The sequence below is a fragment of the Phyllobates terribilis genome, unplaced genomic scaffold (assembly GCF_046119375.1).
Source record: "Phyllobates terribilis strain yellow unplaced genomic scaffold, ASM4611937v1 Scaffold_3__8_contigs__length_932513732, whole genome shotgun sequence".
NCBI lineage: Eukaryota > Metazoa > Chordata > Amphibia > Anura > Dendrobatidae > Phyllobates > Phyllobates terribilis.
The window spans coordinates 344580029-344601307 of NW_027362763.1; the positions used below are offsets into that span (position 1 = coordinate 344580029).

Below are 21279 nucleotides of genomic sequence, written 5' to 3' on the forward strand. Positions count from 1 at the left end.
GTGCCTCCAACGTCCCCCGAACAACAAGATGCAGGGTCCTTCAGAGGTTTGCAGCTGTGCATACGCCATCCTGTCGACCTCCTCTATCCACTTCACACAAGCAGAAACGGCTCCAGTGGGCCAAACATTACATGAAGACTGATTTCAAAACAGTTTTGTTCACGGATGAGTGCCGTGCAGCGCTCGATGGTCCAGATGGATGGAGTGGAGGATGGCTGGTTGATGGACACCCCACGCAAACACGGCTACAGCGCCAACAAGGAGGAGGTGGAGTAATGTTTTGGGCTGGAATCATGGGGAGAGAGATTGTCGGCCCCTTTAGGATCCCTGAAGGCGCTAAAGATGAACTCCATAATGTATGTGGATTTTCTCAAACAGCACTTCCTGCCATGGTTCAAGAAGAAGAACCGTGTATTTCACAGCAAGATCATTTTTCTGCATGATAATGCACCATCTCATGCTGCACATAAAACATCTGCATCTCTGGCTGATATGGGCATAAAAGGGGACAAACTTATGGTGTGACCCCCATGCTCCCCTGACCTCTACCCCATTCAGAACCTTTGGAGCATCATTAAAAGGAGTGTCTATGATGGCGGGAGGCAGGTCACATCTAAGCAACAGCTCTGGGAGGGTATTCTGTCCTCATGCAAAACAATTGAAGCAGAAACCATCCAAAACCTGACAAATTCAATGGACTGAGAGAGTTCAGAAGCTCCTTTCGAACAAGGGGTCCTATGTGAAAATGTAACATCACCTAGAATAAAGTTTTGAGTTGAAAACTGTTTGATTTCAGTTTCTAACAACCTGCTAATGCTTATAATTTCAAAAATGACCATTTTTTTGGTCTTTATTAAAATGAAAAGGTTGATCGAAAAGTTTGGGGGATCTAAGAGTGTGGCAACCCAGTAGTCATGATTACTTCGAATTCTGACAATATGAGGGTCATGCTGCAGGTAGTGCAGCAAGAAGGCACTTATGTGTCTTGCGCATCTCGGAGCCCCAAAATTATTTTCCGGGCTAGATGCAGCTAAAAATTATTTTTAATTTTAAATCTGGTGAAGCTTTAGTATAGATGGCCTAATAGGATCAGTGCTGCACACTGCTACAAAGCCCAAATTATTTTCCAGTCAAGATACAGATAAACATGATTAGTAATTTGAAAGCTTAAAACGGTTGGTAGGGTGATTTTAACCAATCATCAAGCTTTTACTCTCCCTAGGATGACACAGGGGTAGAAAAGTCGTTTCGGATCCATGATTTGTTCATCTTTATGAACGTGAGTCTGTCTACATTATCAGTGGAGAGCCGCGTGCGCTTATCTGTCAGCACACCACCAGCAGCGCTGAACACACGTTCAGACAGAACGCTGGCTGCGGGGCATGACAAGATCTCCAAGGCGTAAGTGGCTAGCTCTGGCCATTTATCCAGATTGGAAGCCCAAAAAGAGCAAGGGTCCAGTGACACAGTCGTGGCTTCAATGTTTACTTGGAGATACTCCTGTACCATCGTCTCTAGGCGTTGACTATGTGTCAGACTTCTTGTCTCCTGTGGCCTTGCAAAGGATGGGCTAAAAAAGTGGTGAAATGATTCCGCAAAATTGATGTTACCAGCAGATACTGTGGTTCTGTTACGGTTTGAGTGCTGAACACTTGACGGTCCCACGGTTGGCAAGTTGGAACTGTGAGATTCACTACGTGCACCACTGGTATTTTGTGGAAAAGCACATGTAAGATTCTGCAACCGTCTCTGCTGATACTCCTGCATGCGTGCATCCCTTTCTATGGCAGGAATAATTTCTGCAAATTTACTTTTGTACCGGGGATCTAACAGTGTGGCAACCCAGTAGTCAGGATTATTTCTAATTTTCACAATTCGAGGGTCATGTTGCAGGTAGTGCAGCAAGAAGGCACTCATGTGTGTTGCGCATCCAGGAGCACCAAGTCCCTGTTGTGTTGGTGGCGAGGTAACAATCATGCTTTCTTCCTCTGTCCTCTCCCCCCAACCTCGCACAACAGAAATGTGATCAAGGTCTCCCTCATCTGATGAGTCTTCCATCAGTTCGTCCTCCACTTCTTCCTGGGCTCCTGCACCTTCCTCACTAGTTTGGCTGCTACCATGCGCCCTGGTAAAACCATCTCCCCCACCCTCACATGCCTGCCGCCTTGGTGCTGCCGACCGTCTGGACCTTGCAGATGTTAGCCCTTCCGCATACAACTCCTCCTCCTCTACTTCCTCCACCTCCTCTTGTGCCACCACCTGACTCCGAATTCTGTTTAACATGTGCTCCAGCATGTAAATCACCGGAATAGTCATGCTGATAATGGCATCGTCAGCACTAAACATCTTCGTCGCCATTTCAAAACTGTGCAGAAGGGTGCATAGGTCCCTGATCTGAGACCACTCCTCCAGCGTGATTTGCCCCATCTCGTTGGCCCAGGCTATACGTCAGAACGTATTGCACCAGGGCTTGTCGGTGCTACCACAGTCGCTGCAACATGTGCAGAGTTGAATTCCACCGGGTAGGCACATCGCATTTTAGCCGGTGAAGTGGCAGGCCCAACGACTTCTGTAGAGATGTAAGTCGCTGAGCTGCGGGATGCGAACGGCGGAAGTGAGCACACAGCGACCGTGCCCTCTGCAGAAGGCCATCTAGTCTGGGATAGTGGGCTAAAAATTTCTGGACAACCAGGTTCAACACGTGAGCCATACAAGGCACGTGTGTGACATTGCCCCGGCGAAGGGCCGCACCCAGGTTTGCAGCATTGTCGCACACGGCCTTCCCTGGTTTCAGGTCCAGTGGAGACAACCATTCATGAAATTGGTTCTCCAGAGCTGACCACAACTCCTCAGCTGTGTGACTCACATTTCCCAGACATTTCAATGTAAAAACCGCCTGATGACGTTGAGCCCTACTGCCAGCATAGTAACGAGGTGTGCAGGATCCCTTCTGCGCAGTTAGAAAGCTTGTGGCATGACCAGACAGGCTTTGGGTGCAGGTGGAAGACCTAGAGGAGGTTGAGGAGGCAGAAGCAGTGGAGGAACTTTGACATAAAGAGGATTGACGCACAACTCGTGGGGACGGCAAGACTTGGACAGCAGCCCCTTGTCCTGCTGTCACCATAGTTACCCAGTGCCCAGTCAGCGACATGTAACGCCCCTGTCCATGCCTACTCGTCCAAGTGTCTGTGGTGAAATGCACCCTGTCACACACAGAGTTTCTCAAAGAAGCGGTGATGTTGTGTGCGACATGCTGGTGGAGCGCAGGCACACCTTTCTTTGAAAAGTAGTGCCGACTGGGCATCTGGTACTGGGGCACTGCGACGGACATAAGGTCTCGAAAATCCTCTGTGTCCACCAGGCGGAAAGGCAGCATTTCTGTAGCCAAGAGCTTGCAGATGGTGAAATTCAACCTCTTAGCTTTCTCATGGCTAGGAGGAAATGGTCTTTTACTTGTCCACATCTGAGGGACCGAGGGCTGGCTATTGTGCTTAGACGGGGTTGATAAGGGTGTCCCCGGCAAACTGCCGGTCTGTGAGGAAGATGCAGGCGGACATGTTAGGTTGCCTTGATCCAAAGGTGGTGCTATCGATGTCGGACAGCGCTCAACACCAGCTGGTGTTACCACCTCCAAAGAAAATGATGACCTGCCAATCACGCTGGCTGTTGCGGGTAAAGAGGTGGCAGGTCTGCGCCCCAAAACAGGTGTGACTACTGTCCCCCCAGTCACAGAGGATGAAGAGGCCGCGGATGCACAAGATATGGCAGACGGTGATTGGCCCGGCCGGCTAGGCCGCATTGTAGCACACTGAGCTTCCCACTGCAACTTATGCTTCATGTCCATGTGCCGGTTCATGCATGAAGTACTCAAACTATGTATTTTTTGGCCTCTACTTAGCTTTTGCTGACAAATGTTACAGATAACACGAGTTGGGTCATCTTTATCGATCTGAAAAAATGCCCAGGCTATGCAAGGCTTAGCACCCATGCGACCTGAAGAGCCACCACGACTTGTGGTGAGAGGCAGAGTTGTGTTTGAGGATGCAGTTGTTGACGTGCTTCCAGTACTACGTCTCTGTCCAGGAAGGCGCAACCTGACCTCGTCGTCACTAGCATCTTCCTCCACCTCCTCTGCTGACCTCATCTCTTGGCTGACTGTGGGTTGACAGTAAGTGGGATCTCCGACCTCATCATCATCACCCTGTGCGTTATCACACCCGTCGTCCTCAGAGCCAACCTGTTCCTGCCCTGACAAAAAACTAAAGTTGTCGCTCCAATCAGGTATTTGAGTCTTATCATCGTCTTCCTCATTGTCTCCACCAACAGGAGTTACAGTTTGGGAATGAGGGTCTACATTATGGTCAGAACCTTCTGCGTCTGGTCCTGGATCCGACTCATAAAGATTCTGGGCATCAGTGCAGATCATTTCCTCGTCTGGATTCACAGAAGCGCTGGAGTCGACCTCTGATTCCCAGGCTATAGTATGAGTAAACAGCTCTGCAGACTCAACCATCTGTTCTACCTCATACTCAGACGGGCAGCTGGAGATTTGGGAGCTGTGAGGAAGCAAGTGCGATTTGGGTGACACCTTTGAGGACTGGAGTATTTGTGATGTTGAAGTTGATGTGGAGGAGAGCCCACTTAAAGGAGCACTTGATATCCGTTGAAGCACCTGCTGTTTTTGTGCCTCATCTGGAATTTGTAGCGATTGGCGTGGCCGTAAGAAAGGGATCTTATCACATTGTCCGCTAAAAGAAGTAGACATTTTAGTTTGGCTGGAAGATGGTCTTTCTTCTGCAGATGTTACTGTTGCTTTAACACCTACCCCACGGACACAACCTTTTTTCCCCTTCCCAACACGCCTATTCCCCTTTCCACCAGCAGCAGGCCTTTTTCCACTCATTTTGGTGGTTAACTAATTCACAACTCTGGAGTTGTTTGCACAAAAAAACAATGGATGGTAACCGAGCAGAGCTGAGTGGCCAAACTGTGGTATTAGGCCAAAACTATTGGCTGGGTTAGATGCAGAAAAAAATTATTTTGAATTTGCAACCTGATGGAGGTCAGTATAGATGGACTAATACAAATAGTCCCACACACAGCTAGAAGCCCAAATATTTTTTCAGAGGTACTGTAGATGCAGATAAAAATTAGTTTTAATTTGCAACCTGATGGAGGTCAGTATAGATGGACTAATAGAGAAAGTCCGACACACTACTAGAAGGCCAAATATTTTTTCAGAGGTAGATGCAGAAAAAAATATATTCAGTTTGCAACCTGATGGAGGTCAGTATAGATGGACTAATACAAATAGTCCCACACACAGCTAGAAGCCCAAATATTTTTTCAGAGGTACTGTAGATGCAGATAAAAATTATTTTTAATTTGCAACCTGATGGAGGTCAGTATAGATGGACTAATAGACCAAGTCCCACACACTGCTAGAAGCCCAAATATTTTTTCAGAGCTAGATGCAGAAAAAAATTATTTTTAATTTGCAACCTGATGGAGGTCAGTATAGATGGACTAATAGACCAAGTCCCACACACCGCTAGAAGCCCAACTATTTTTTCAGAGCTAGATGCAGAAAAAAATTATATTCAATTTGCAACCTGCTGGAGGTCAGTATAGAAGGACTAATAGAACAAGTCCCACACACTGCTAGAAGCCCAAATATTTTTTCAGAGCTAAATGAAGAAAAAAATTATTTTTAATTTGCAACCTGATGGAGGTCAGTATAGATGGACTAATAGACCAAGTCCCACACACTGCTAGAAGCCCAAATATTTTTTCAGAGCTAGATGCAGAAAAAAATTATTTTTAATTTGCAACCTGATGGAGGTCAGTATAGATGGACTAATAGACCAAGTCCCACACACCGCTAGAAGCCCAAATATTTTTTCAGAGCTAGATGCAGAAAAAAAATATTTTTAATTTGCAACCTGATGGAGGTCAGTATAGATGGACTAATAGACCAAGTCCCACACACCGCTAGAAGCCCAAATATTTTTTCAGAGCTAGATGCAGAAAAAAATTATTTTTAATTTGCAACCTGATGGAGGTCAGTATAGATGGACTAATAGACCAAGTCCCACACACCGCTAGAAGCCCAAATATTTTTTCAGAGCTAGATGCAGAAAAAAATTATTTTTAATTTGCAACCTGATGGAGGTCAGTATAGATGGACTAATAGACCAAGTCCCACACACCGCTAGAAGCCCAAATATTTTTTCAGAGCTAGATGCAGAAAAAAATTATTTTTAATTTGCAACCTGATGGAGGTCAGTATAGATGGACTAATAGACCAAGTCCCACACACCGCTAGAATCCCAAATATTTTTTCAGAGCTAGATGCAGAAAAAAATTATTTTTAATTTGCAACCTGATGGAGGTCAGTATAGATGGACTAATAGACCAAGTCCCACACACCGCTAGAAGCCCAAATATTTTTTCAGAGCTAGATGCAGAAAAAAATTATTTTTAATTTGCAACCTGATGGAGGTCAGTATAGATGGACTAATAGACCAAGTCCCACACACTGCTAGAAGCCCAAATATTTTTTCAGAGCTAGATGCAGAAAAAAATTATATTCAGTTTGCAACCTGATGGAGGTCAGTATAGATGGACTAATAGAATGATGCTATGCCCAAAAGATTTTACTTCACTAGGTGCAGTAAAAAAATTGGTATTCTATACACAGGTGTTATATCTTGCAACACAGATAGGCTACTCCACTGACTAACACACTCTGCAATAGGCCAAAAAGGATTAGCTTTGCTAGATTCAGCCAAATGCTGTGAAAAAAACTTGCACAGCACTGGCACAGACCTGCCTGGCAAAAACTGATAGGAACTCATGTAACCTAGTCCTGAAAAGGACTCCAATTACAATTAGTCTTTACTCCCACAACCTATCTATTTAAGAGCACAGACCTCCCTGATAAAAGTCGTAGGAAATGCTGTAACCTAGTCCTTAAAAGGACTGCAATCACAACTATTCCCTACTCCCAAGCTATCTGTATATTTGTGCGAAAATTGGCTTGAAATTAACAAGGTATAGCGCACACAGCAACAGCGGTGCCGTCTAACACGCAGCTGCAGCAGTGAGAAAATGGTGGCGACGGGGAAAATGGCTTGGTCTTATAGGGCAAGGACATGTGACATACACTGCCAATGACACATGCCCTTGCTTGTGTGAAAAAAAGCACTTCGCTCCGTGTGTGCGCTGCTGATAGGCTGACAGATTGCACCTCCCCACTGCAAATGCGGGAAAGAGAAAAAAAAATGGAGATCTTCATTGTTCCTGCAGAGATCCATCCCCTGCCCCTCCCCCCACCCCGCTGTACACTCAAACTGCGTATTAACATTAATTTTCATCATTACTGAGAAAAAATCCAGTTATGATTTTGGTGCACGAACAGTTATCGAACATAACCTCGAACAGCCGAATTTTTCTCAAATTGTTCGTGTTCGCCGAACGGCTCGAACACCGCCCAAAACAGCTCGAATTTGAGATTGGCGAACAGTTCGAGTAGAACAATGCTCATCTCTAGTGACAATGCCCCTTGAAGCTACAGTGACCATGCCAGTGGGACAGACTGTACTCATTTTGCCAGTACTGGCACATGTGTCCTTAGAGAGTATGGACATTCAGATTGAAAAAAGAGAGGGAGAGGAAGTGCCCTCTGGGCTTCTGGTGGCACGCACACTGGCCACCGTTCGACAGGGTCGGGTACCCGTACATTGCATTAATCTAAGTGGTGCAAGTTTTCAGTTATTGTCCCATCAAGAGATGGCGCAAGTTTGCGTAATGCCAGAGGATCTCATCAGAGCTGATGCTATAGGGCTGGCACCCGAAGAAGGGGAATCATGGACCTTGGAGGTGTCCCTCAACAGACAAAAAACGGAAAGAGAACTGTTAATGGGGCATCACCTCTTAGAGCAAATGGAGGCTAATCTTACTGAGTTCTCTACTGGGCAAGTTAGACAGATTGAACAGCTTCTACAGCGTTATCAAGGAATGTTTGCACAACATGAAGACGATTTTGGCTGCACTCGGGACATTCAACATGAAATACCCACAGGAAATACGGCTCCTATTCTAGAGAAGTATTGCCAGATTCCACCTCAAATGTACCAGGAGGTCAAAGAACTCTTGGCCGTTGCGGAATGGCGTGATCTGTTCGGAAAAAAGATGGTACCCTGAGATTCTGTGTAGACTATCGGAAGTTGAATGCATGTATAGTATGGGACTCTTATCCAGTACCCCGAATTGAAGAGTCTCTATCTGCATTAGGAAGTGCTAAATTCTTCTCTTCTCTCGATCTGGCCAATGGCTACTGGCAGGTCCCAGCGGCTGAGAAGGATTGTCCAAAAACTGCCTTTGTCCTTGCTATGGGTTTGTTTTAGTTCAACTGGATGCCGTTTGGACTGACAAATGCACCAGGGACTTTCCAAAGATTAATGGAGAGATGCTTGGGGGACCTCAACTTCGAGGCTACTTTAATATATCTAGACAATATAATCATCTATTCCGTCATGTTTGAAGATCATCTCCGACGACTGGAACAAGTTTTGGAATGACTTCAGAGGCAAGTGAGAGATTGAATATTTGGGGCACACTGTGTCTAGTGTGGGAGTATACCCCACCACGGAGAAAGTAGTGGCAGTGCAGAAGTGGCCCACACCAGTCAACCTAAGGGAGCTGAGGGCGTTTCTAGGACTCTCTGGATACTATCGCAGATTTATAAAAGACTTTGCTAAGATTGCAGTCCGGCTTAATGAATTGCTGAGAGGAACGGCTGAGGGAGCCAAGCTACAGCCTATTCAGTGGGGTCCACGACAGGAAGAAGAATTTTGAGCATTGAAAATGGCACTAACGAATGCCCAAATTCTGGCCTATGCTGATTTTTCACAGCCTTTTGTGTTGTACACCGACGGAAGCTTACATGGACTGGGAGCACTGTTGGCTCAAGTGTAGGAAGGAAAAGAGCAGGTGATTTCGTATGCCAGTCGGTCGCTCCGGGATACTGAGAAGAATCCGGACAAATACAGTTCGTTCAAGTTGGAGTTACTAGCACTGGTGTGGGCCATGACCAAGAAGTTTGCAGAGTACTTGTCAGTTTCAGAAGTACAAGTGTGGTCGGACTATAACCCTTTGGCTCATTTGGAGAATGCAAAGCTGGGCGCATTGGAGCAACGGTGGGTCGCAAGGATGTCCAAATATCAGTAAAAAATCGATTATCGGTCCAAGACCCTGAACACTCATGCAGATGCCCTGTCCCGGGTCACTCAGATGATGCCGAAGAAAGTTATGGATGAAGAACTGGAAGGTGACGAGATTCTGGATTTTCGTCAATTCACTGCAGCTGTAGTCTATGCTCAGGAGTTCAAAGAAAAGGCAAGGCCCACTCAAATCCTGGGCCTCTGATGAGATGAGTGGATACAGTTGCAACAGTCCGACCCAGAGTTGACAAAGCTTAGGGAATGGGTCGCTCTAGGTCAGAGACCTGACCAGGAGGTCAGAGCTGTTTCACTTCCAACTACCTTACAAATCTTAGGCCAGTGGGAAAGGCTCTCCCTGAAGGATGGCTTGCTATGCCGGGAAGTCCAGCTACCTCGAGAGGTTGGCGTGACCTGGCAGGTATTAGTACCAAGAGCATTAGTAGCACAGTTAGCCCAGGAGGCTCATGGAAGGGGTGCCCACTTTAGCAAGGAGAAGACCTTTTGGTGGTTACAACGACTGGTGTATTGGCCCCAACTGCAGCAAGAAATAGAAGAAGTTTGCCGAAAGTGTCACCTATGTGAGTTGAGTAAGCCCACTGAAAAAAGAGCTCTCATTCAGACCATCCGAACTTCTGCACCATTAGATGTTCTGATGATCGATTATCTGACGATCGGAACTTCATACAAAGGCTACGGACACTGCTTGGTAATGACCGATCACTTCACCAAGTTTGCAGTGGTGACACCTACCCGGGATCAGACAGCAGAAACGCCAGCCAAGGCCATATGTCAAGATTTCATTCAGATTTATGGGTGCCCAAAGCGGATACATTCTGACCAAGGGGCCTGCTTCCAGGGGCGAGTCATGGATGAGTTATACCATATCTATGGGATCAACAAATCTCAAACAACGCCCTATCACCCCCAAGGAAATGGGGCATATGAGCGCTTCAACCGAATACTGTTGCAGATGTTACGGACGTGGGTGTATAATAATCGTATTCATGTGACTACTGGCTACACACCTTATATGCTGCTGTTTGGAAGGAACGGACGAGAGATTACTGAACTGGAGCTAGACTCAGAAGATCCTGGTCGGTACAACAGTCCGAGTACCTGGATTCAAGAACACAGACGGCGGCTTCATACAGTGAGAAAGCTGGTTGCGCAGAAGTTTCAGGAAGTAGAACATACAGGGCAGCCCTCGATTTTGGTGGGCTCACTTCGATCAGGAGATCGTGTGTTAGTGAGGGCTAAACTGGTTGGGAGTAAGCTAGACCATCATTGGGAGGTGGTACCATATCGAGTGGTGAAGCAGATCCACCCAAAGAATTCAGTCTTCAAGGTTAGACCTGAAGGGGGTGATGCCACGACATCCAGGGTGTTGCACCGTAATATGCTACGGCCCTCTTCGTCCGAAGCAAAGGACTGTAACACAGCCTGCGGAAAAATTAACTGAAGTGCCACACATAGTGACTCTGGAAGACGAAGAAGGATGGGTTACAATGCAATTGAGCCCTTCAGTCCCGAGTGGGGTACAAAATGGATCAGGAGAAGATTTACAATCTCCACTGGTTGATTTATCAGATACCCTGGAATCAGCTTCGCAGGAGGAGCCCCGTAGAACTGAATGGGATAATGCCGGAATCCCTCCTAACCGGTATGCTCAAGAGGAGCTTATCTGATCTCAGATTCAACAGAAAACAAATGAGTGTGCTCAACTCTTGTCTGAACTTGGCTGCCTCGAAGGAGGCATCAATCTCGCAAAAAATCCACTCGCCCGAGGACTGGCGAGTAAAAAGGAGGGAGGAATGTAATGGAAGTCAAAAGGCCTTATTGTCGTCTGCTGGTTGACCGCAATCAAACGGAACCAAGATGCCTTAGGAATGTTGAAGGGGGAACAGATCTGAACGTGAGACCCTGTCAGGTGATGTCCAGTGAGGAGTTTTTAAATATAATGGTAGAGCGTGCCAAACCTGAGGTAATTTCGGCGCCAAGCTGCAGACAGAAGGAGTTGCGCGCAGGATGCGCTGAGGAAACCAGCCTGACAGGTCGGAGGCAGCACAGGCAGATGCCGGTGAACAAATGCCAGATTCACCGCAGAGGTCCCCGAGTACTGCGGCCGCTGAGGAGAGCCGGGATCTGCTTGTGGTACTGAGTGACTTCACAGTACCCGACATTGCCAGTCAACCGGCAAGGTCTGGACCCCGCTATCCAAGGCACGTGAGATCGTCTCCACCGGCTGAGCAAAGAGGAGATAAGAGAGAACTGCGTCAGAGTCACGCCAGCAGAAACAGAGGAGCTGTATCGCTAAACAGGGCCGACACTTCAAATGATCATCCACGGTACCGGGGGCAGTGGGGTTTAGGATGTCAGGTTGGGAGGGGGATGGGCGAAGTGGAAAAAGACAAACTTTAGATTTAATTGACTTTGTTAGAAAAAGACTTGCGGACTAGCGGGAATAACCAGTGACCCCGCTAGGGCCATTCACGGAGTTAAAGAACTGCTGTGGTGACTCCCACGCCAGGGCGCATCACATTATTTTAGGAGATTGTTCATTGTTATTGTAAATTACCTGTTCATTCTTGTTACTAACCCCTTATTTAAAGTCTGGTTCTATGTATCTATATATGTGTAAATATATATATATATATATATATACATATATATATATATATATATATATGCTCAGCAGCTCTCAAAGTGTTTACGCATCTGACCGCCACTGGAACAAAACACAACTGATCTGTGGGGGAGCCAGGTGTTGTATTCCCATTGATCTTCTATTGATGACCTATCCTGTAGTTAGAAAATCCAACACATATGCCAGGACAAACCATTTAAGATCTTACCGTGATTTGAGCTATAAGACGTGTATGGAAAAAACATCACAACCTGCTAAAGTAGAAGATTTCATAGAAATGTATGAGCATGAAGCGTATGAGATGGTAGTATATAATTAGAATAAAAATTGTGCATATGTAAGCATGATTTTAGGAATAACTTTTTGTAATATTTTCATTTGTTTTATTTTCCAACAGGTGTTAATGCCACTGATACCACCACAGAAGAAAGTATATCAACAGCTGCTCCAGAAGTGACCACAGACGAAAGTGTATCAACTCCTGATATCAGTACAAGTGATGATCCAGAAGTGACTACAGAAGAAAGTATATCAACAACTGCTCCAGAAGTGACCACAGATGAAATTGTATCAACTCCTGATATCAGTACAAGTGATGATCCAGAAGTGACTACAGAAGAAAGTATATCAACAGCTGCTCCAGAAATGACCACAGATGAAAGCATATCAACTGCTGATATCAGTACAAGTGATGCTTCAGAAGTGACTACAGAAGAAAGTATATCAACAGCTGCTCCAGAAGTGACCACAGACGAAAGTGTATCAACTGCTGATATCAGTACAAGTGATGATCCAGAAGTGACTACAGAAGAAAGTATATCAACAGCTGCTCCAGAAGTGACCACAGATGAAATTATATCAACTGCTGATATCAGTACAAGTGATGCTCCAGAAGTGACTACAGAAGAAAGTATATCAACAGCTGCTCCAGAAGTGACCACAGACGAAAGTGTATCAACTCCTGATATCAGTACAAGTGATGCTTCAGAAGTGACTACAGAAGAAAGTATATCAACAGCCACTCCAGAAATGACTACAGACGAAAGTGTATCAACTGCTGATATCAGTACAAGTGCTCTTCCAGAAATGACTACTGAAGAAAATATATCAACAATTGTACCCGATGTGACCACAGATGAAAGTGCATCAACACCTGATATCAGTACAAGTGTTGCTACAGAAGTGACTACAGAAGAAAGTATATCAACAGCTTCTCCAGACGTGACCACAGATGAAAGTGTATCAACTGCTGATATCAGTACAAGTGATGATCCAGAAGTAACCACAGATGAAAGCATATCAGCTCCTGATATCAGTACAAGTGATGCTTCAGAAGTGACTACAAAAGAAAGTATATCAACAGCTGCTCCAGAAGCGACCACAGATGAAAGTGTATCAACTGTTGATATCAGTACAAGTAATGCTACAGAAGTGACTACAGAAGAAAGTATATCAACAGCTGCTCCAGAAGTGACCACAGATGAAAGCATATCAACTGCTGATATCAGTACAAGTGATGCTCCAGAAGTGACTACAGAAGAAAGTATATCAACAGCTGCTCCAGAAGTGACCACAGACGAAAGTGTATCAACTGCTGATATCAGTACAAGTGATGCTACAGAAGTGACTACAGAAGAAAGTATATCAACAGCTGCTCCAGAAGTGACCACAGATGAAAGCATATCAACTGCTGATATCAGTACAAGTGATGCTCCAGAAGTGACTACAGAAGAAAGTATATCAACAGCTGCTCCAGAAGTGACCACAGACGAAAGTGTATCAACTGCTGATATCAGTACAAGTGATGCTCCAGAAGTGACTACAGAAGAAAGTATATCAACAGCTGCTCCAGAAGTGACCACAGACGAAAGTGTATCAACTGCTGATATCAGTACAAATGATGATCCAGAAGTGACTACAGAAGAAAGTATATCAACAGCCGCTCCAGAAGTGACTACAGACGAAAGTGTATCAACTGCGGATATCAGTACAAGTGATGATCCAAAAGTGACTACAGAAGAAAGTATATCAACAGCTGCTCCAGAAGTGACCACAGACGAAAGTGTATCAACTGCTGATATCAGTACAAGTGCTCTTCCAGAAATGACTACTGAAGAAAATATATCAACAATTGTACCCGATGTGACCACAGATGAAAGTGTATCAACACCTGATATCAGTACAAGTGATGCTACAGAAGTGACTACAGAAGAAAGTATATCAACAGCTTCTCCAGACGTGACCACAGATGAAAGTGTATCAACTGCTGATATCAGTACAAGTGATGATCCAGAAGTAACCACAGATGAAAGCATATCAGCTCCTGATATCAGTACAAGTGATGCTTCAGAAGTGACTACAGAAGAAAGTATATCAACAGCTGCTCCAGAAGCGACCACAGATGAAAGTGTATCAACTGTTGATATCAGTACAAGTGATGCTACAGAAGTGACTACAGAAGAAAGTATATCAACAGCTGCTCCAGAAGTGACCACAGATGAAAGTCTATCAACTGCTGATATCAGTACAAGTGATGATCCAGAAGTGACTACAGAAGAAAGTATATCAACAGCCGCTCCAGAAGTGACCACAGAAGAAAGTATATCAACAGCTGCTCCAGAAGTGACCACAGACAAAAGTGTATCAACTGCTGATATCAGTACAAGTGCTCTTCCAGAAATGACTACTGAAGAAAGTATATCAACAGCCGCTCCAGAAGTGACCACAGATGAAAGTATATCAACTGCTGATATCAGTACAAGTGATGCTCCAGAACTGACTACAGAAGAAAGTATATCAACAGCTGCTCCAGAAGTGACTACAGATGAAATTGTACCAACACCTGATATCAGTACAAGTGCTCTTCCAGAAATGACTACTGAAGAAAATATATCAACAGTTGTTGCAGAAGTGACCACAGGTGAAAGTGCATCAACTGCTGATATCAGTACAAGTGATGCTCCAGAAGTGACTACAGAAGAAAGTATATCAACAGCTGCTCCAGAAGCGACCACAGGTGAAAGTGCATCAACTGCTGATATCAGTACAAGCGATGCTCCAGAAGTGACTACAGAAGAAAGTATATCAACAGCTGCTCCAGAAGCGACCACAGATGAAAGTCTATCAACTGCTGATATCAGTACAAGTGATGCTACAGAAGTGTCTACAGAAGAAAGTATATCAACAGCTTCTCCAGAAGTGACCACAGATGAAAGTGTATCAACTGCTGATATCAGTACAAGTGATGCTCCAGAAGTGACCACAGATGAACATCTATCAACACCTGACATCAGTACAAGTGATGCTTCAGAAGTGACTACAGAAGAAGGTATATCAACAGCTGCCCCAGAAGCGACCACAGATGAAAGTCTATCAACTGCTGATATCAGTACAAGTGATGCTCCAGAAGTGACTACAGAAGAAAGTATATCAACAGCTGCTCCAGATGTGACTACAGATGAAATTGTATCAAAACCTGATATCAGTACAAGTGCTCCTCCAGAAAAGACTACTGAAGAAACTATATCAACAGTTGCTCCAGAAGTGACCACAGACGAAAGTGTATTAACAACAGTTATCTGTACAAGTGATGCTCCAGAAGTGACTACAGATAAGGGTATGTCAACACCTGATATCAATATAAGTGGTACTCCAGAAGTAACTACAGAAGAAAGTCTATCAACTGTTTCAGCGGAAGTGACTACAGATGAGGGTACATCAACACCTGATATCAGTACAAGTGGTACTCCAGAAGTGACTACAGAAGAAAGTATATCAACAGCTGCTCCGGAAGTGACCACAGATGAAGGTATATCAACACCTGATATCAGTACAAGTGGTACTCCAGAAGTGACTACAGAAGAAAGTATATCAACAGCTGCTCCGGAAGTGACTACAGATGAAGGTATATCAACACCTGATATTAGTACAACTGATGCTTCAGAAGTGACTACAGTAGAACGTGTATCAACTGCTGCTCCAATAGTGACCACAGATGACAGTAAATCAACACCTGATATCAGTACAAGTGGTACTCCAGAAGTGACTACAGAAGAAAGTATATCAACAGCTGCTCCAGAAGCGACCACAGATGAAAGTCTATCAACTGCTGATATCACTACAACTGATGCTTCAGAAGTGACTACAGTAGACCGTGTATCAACTGCTGCTCCAATAGTGACCACAGATGACAGTAAATCAACACCTGATATCAGTACAAGTGGTACTCCAGAAGTGACTACAGAAGAAAGTATATCAACAGTTGCTCCAGAAGTGACCACAGACGAAAGTGTATTAACCCCTGAATCAACCCCTGATATTAGTACAAGTGATGCTCCAGAAGTGACTACAGAAGAAAGTATATCAACCGCTGCTCCAGAAGTGACAACAGATGAAAGTGTATTAACAACAGTTATCTGTACAAGTGATGCTCCAGAAGTGACTACAGATGAGGGTATGTCAACACCTGATATCAATACAAGTGTTACTCCAGAAGTGACTACAGAAGAAAGTATATCAACAGCTGCTCCGGAAGTGACTACAGATGAAGGTATATCAACACCTGATATCAATACAAGTGGTACTCCAGAAGTGACTATAGAAGAAAGTATATCAACAGCTGCTCCGGAAGTGACTACAGATGAAGGTATATCAACACCTGATATTAGCACAACTGATGCTTCAGAAGTGACTACAGTAGAGCGTGTATCAACTGCTGCTTCAATAGTGACCACAGATGACAGTAAATCAACACCTGATATCAGTACAAGTGGTACTCCAGAAGTGACTACAGAAGAAAATATATCAACAGCTGCTCCAGAAGTGACTACAGATGAGGGCATATCAACACCTTATATTAGTACAAGTAGTACTCCAGAAGCGAATACAGAAGAAAGTATATCAACAACTGCTCCAGAAGTGACTACAGATGAAAGTATATCAACACCTGATATCACCACAAGTGATGCTCCAGAAGTGACTACGAAAGAAATTATATCGACACCAGATATCAGTACAAGTACTGCTCCTGATGTGAACACAGATGGAAGTACACCAGGCGAGTCAACAGCTGATATCAGTCCCAGTAGTGTAATATTGGAAACAGACAGCATTACTACTACTACTGAGGATAAATTAAGCACATCAGGAGTAATGTTAACAACCGACATCGTACATGAAGTAAGTACAAATGAGGAAACATCTACAACAGGTCCTACTAGCGGATCACCTGCATCATCAACGTCATCAACCACAACAGAAAACCCAGCTGGAAGTCCAACTTCTGGAATACCTACTACAGAAAGTTCCATTACGGTCAAGCCAGAAACATCTTTGTCATCATCACCGTCCACCTTGCCTGGTGTAAGCACGGGATACCCAACAATATTAACATCTGTGGGCACACTGAATACCACTGTAATATCCTATACACCAATAACATCATGGACCATGATATCAACGAGCACACAATATACAAGCATTTCAATTCCTTCCGAGTCCTTATCATCTACATCTCCATTGGCTGATTCTACAACCACAATGATAACTACAGCTTGTAAGTATTACATTTACCTCAGATTCTAGTGTGAAATACATATATGACTAGCTTACAAGTTTTAGCTGGAAATTAAAGTGTCTTTTACATTTTTAGTATTTATTTCAAATTTACCTTATAGCTAAATAATTACTATGATGTAGTCATAGTCCAGCATCGCAGTGCAAAAAAGAGACGATGCTGAAACCAGCGTCTGGCTGTTGTAGTTCCTGCACAATTGGAGAACCACCGGTTGTTAACCATCGTTACATAGTAAAGTTTATTCTGGAGCAGCTCTACAGTATAAAAAGTCTCTTTCTATAGAATAGTCTTTTGTTTCAAAGCAGTGCAATTTTACAACTATGTAACCTCAGCCATCACCACGAACCCTAAAAAAAATATGTAATGTCTTATGGGTAGTTTGTATCAGTTATAGTATGTTAGAAAGTATACAACATTTCTAATTTAATTACAACTATGTATGCATTAACAAATGGAATTATCTGCTTGTATCATTAATATTTTCTTCTGATAGCAATTGTCATCTGCAACCTTCCTTGTGAGAATGGAAAGTGTTATTTCAAGTCTGGATCTATGATGCCTGCGTGCCTGTGCAACAATGGCTTTATTCCTGATCCTGCACAGTCAGAGAGAATGTGTTTAGGTGAGTTTACGCACTTAGTTTTGCACTTCGGTAGAAACAATTAACCATTGAATATAATCTATCAATCTATTTGTCTATCTTAAAAAAATATATAGAACCTGTTTTGAGTGTGGCCCACTTTTTTGGATCTATCTGATCTTCACAATTTAGACGTTCTAGAGCAGATCTACTTTCGTTACTTTCAGATATCGATGAGTGTGAACAGAAACCATGTGAACAGTTTTGCTCCAACACTATCGGTGGATATGAGTGCTCGTGTAAAGATGGTTACACTCCAAATCCAGTCAGCCCTGCAAAGTGCATCCGTAAGACTAAACTTTAATGAATTATAATTTAATAAACCTGTATAATGCATGGTAGAGTTTTAATTAAAATGCTATAAAATCGGGGAAAGCTTGTGTAAGATGGATTAGATATAAGGTTATTGCCTCACTAACATATTAATGCAGATTATACTATTAGGCTGCACCAGTATAGAATATATTTTACCTCCATGCACCCAGACCTCAGTCACAGTCCTTGTTGTATATTGTACCACTATTGATTGTCAGTAGCAGAAAAAAGCTCCTGAAAACAAGTTGTTTTATCCTGTAGCACAAATTCAACTATATATATGTATAGCCGTCTATATAGTTTCTGATCCTGTTTTTGTATTCTGCTCATATCTTGCCTCTTATTTCATATGAAATAATCTGATTTTTTATTGTTTATTAGAAAATGATTATTGCAAGAATTCCCCTTGTGTCCATGGCCAGTGCAATAATGGAATACATGGATTTACCTGCTCCTGCTTCAGTGGATGGGAGGGAAAAACTTGTCACACAGGTAAAAAAAAAGTATTTCCAAATAAAATAAGACATTATGGGCATGAGTCATGATTTGTGATTTATTGAAGTTACATTTCTTTTTTCTGTCTTGCGGTATTTGCTGGTGGTTTTGTACCAAATTCTTCAAAATGGCTCATGTGGTTCATGAACTTAGCAAAAATAAAATAAATAAACGCTATTTATTTTTGGCTTTAACTGTTTTTTTTGTGACTTTTCAGCACCAAAAGTTGCAAAAAATGTGCCAAATTGAAAACAGAAATTGTACTCTGGGGGAGGGAAATAGAGTGAGATGTGCCAAAATAATACATTATACAGCATTTCATGGATCTGTCTAAAACATTTGGATAAGCAAAGTTGTTGAGGAAAAGTAAAAAAAAGACTTAAAAATGAAAGCTAACTTAAAAAGTGTTACAAAAAGTATAGAGAATAAGGCACAAATATTGCACTGAAAAGGAGCAACTTACTCTAGAACGAGCAGTGATGAATCAGGGGTTATGAATTGTAGATACATTGTATATAGTTGGGCTGTTGGTCACTGGATTGGATTAATATGTCAATGATTTTCATTCTTTATTCGTTTTTTCTTCAATAGACATTAATGAATGTACTAGGAACAACCCCTGTGCTAGAGGCACCTGTATTAACCTTCTTGGCTCTTACACGTGTCAGTGTATACCCGGGTGGACAGGATCACAGTGTACTATAGGTAAGACGTGATGATGGTTTCCTTTTTCATACATATACATATGTTTATCATCAGCTCCTTAAGGGTATGTGCACACGTAAAGTATTTGGTGCAGAAATTTCTGCCCCATTTCTGCATCTCTTGGCAGGAAATATGCAGCAGGGTTTTTGCTGCGTTTTTACTTGCGTTTTTGGTGTAGATTTTTCCCCACTCATTAGTATGAAGGAAATCTGCAGCAAAAATGCAGAAAGAATTGACATGCTGCAGATTTAAATCTGCACCAAATCTACAAATCACAAATAAGCAACAGTGTGCATGACACTTCAAGATTCTCATTCACTTTGCTGGCATAAGGAAACCCTTCAGGCTTTGTGACCCATCTGCACTGAAAAAATGCAGCAAAAACGCAATGTGTGCACACAGCCTAATATTTTCACCTTTCATAGCCAGTGAACTCCACAGATTATATTATTACTTCTGATCAGATTCTATCCCTTGGCTAGTAGAAGTATAGCTAACAGAATCCTAACAGCACCTTTTAATATAGAAGCCTGTTTTTTTAATAGTAAAACTGTCTATTAGTATGAGTAGGAAAAATCCTTTCATAAATTCTGATGTCCTCATGACCTGAAGTTGAAAAGGTGCTTGGTTATTGTTAGAGATGAGCTGGTCAGTCCAGATCAATGGTCAAGGACAGGAGCAATGTGAATGTCCTTAAATTCTGGGATTCCAGGGCTTGCTTTTGATCAGCAGAGGTGGTAATATGTCACTTGTGTGCCACACGCCACATAGATGCCGTCACGCAAGGCAGCCAATCAAATGCCAACCTAGGGAACCTGAAAGCTCAGCAAACGAGCCCAGCTTCTTTTTATGGACAAAGAACACTGACTTGGACCGTGGATCTGGGTTGCACAAAGCAATCCGCTCATCTCTCGTCATTGTCATTACTATTCAGGGGAGTAAACAGGTAATTCTGGGATTATGCTACAGCATAGGAAACACCACTCAGTAAAGTCCATTTAATGTAAACCTAATTGATTTCCCCACTGTCAAACTAAAAGCAAAGTATAATGTCCAAATAGCTTTAGGATTTTCTTATTTCCAAACAATTGTGATTTTAGTTGCTTAGTGTAAATAAAAAGGAAGATAAAAATATAAACCTACGATTGGTTTACCATCTTTATAAACCACGCCAATATAACAATAGTCATCCTATATAAATAAAAAGATTATTATTATTATCCTCGGCATTATCAGTGAATGTGTGAAACAGACAAGAGCTCCTGTAGGTAACAATGACATCACTAACCTGCAGCTAGGATAGTCCTGATAGAAATGTTCATCAAATCCCTGGGGATGACACATCTTGTAAAATGACCTTATTTTGTAATTATAGCACAGAAATAAACAGGTTTATTTAATAAAAAGTTGTATTAGAGTGTTTTATGCCTTGCTTGTTCTGTTATGATGAATGCATGTGTAAGGTGGCCCAGCGAGGTAGTCGTGGACGAGTTGTAGCCCCTGCTTGCTTTTACACCCTACAGACAATTTGTGTCCTCCCTCTGATGTGTGACTGGATATGTGACATTCTTCACTTACTTTAAACCATCCGATCGCAGCTGTCTCCAGGCATTTCTCTTCCGGGACCAGGGCAGCAATAAATTCAGAGGACACGAAGTTCTTAACCATAACTGGGATTTTA

General features: G+C 43.2%; 1 protein-coding gene across 9 annotated transcripts in view; it reads left to right on the forward strand.

Annotated features, from left to right (window-relative positions):
* LOC141259357 (uncharacterized) overlaps positions 1 to 21279 on the forward strand; it is a 374844-nt gene that overhangs the window by 15748 nt on the left and 337817 nt on the right. For all 9 annotated transcript variants that reach the window (XM_073675221.1, XM_073675224.1, XM_073675227.1 and 6 more), the window contains exons 2-6: positions 12266 to 17422; positions 17937 to 18065; positions 18251 to 18370; positions 18780 to 18890; positions 19485 to 19598. In XM_073675221.1, coding sequence (XP_073531322.1) covers positions 12266 to 17422; positions 17937 to 18065; positions 18251 to 18370; positions 18780 to 18890; positions 19485 to 19598 — 5631 coding nt within the window. The remainder of the gene's footprint in view (positions 1 to 12265; positions 17423 to 17936; positions 18066 to 18250; positions 18371 to 18779; positions 18891 to 19484; positions 19599 to 21279) is intronic.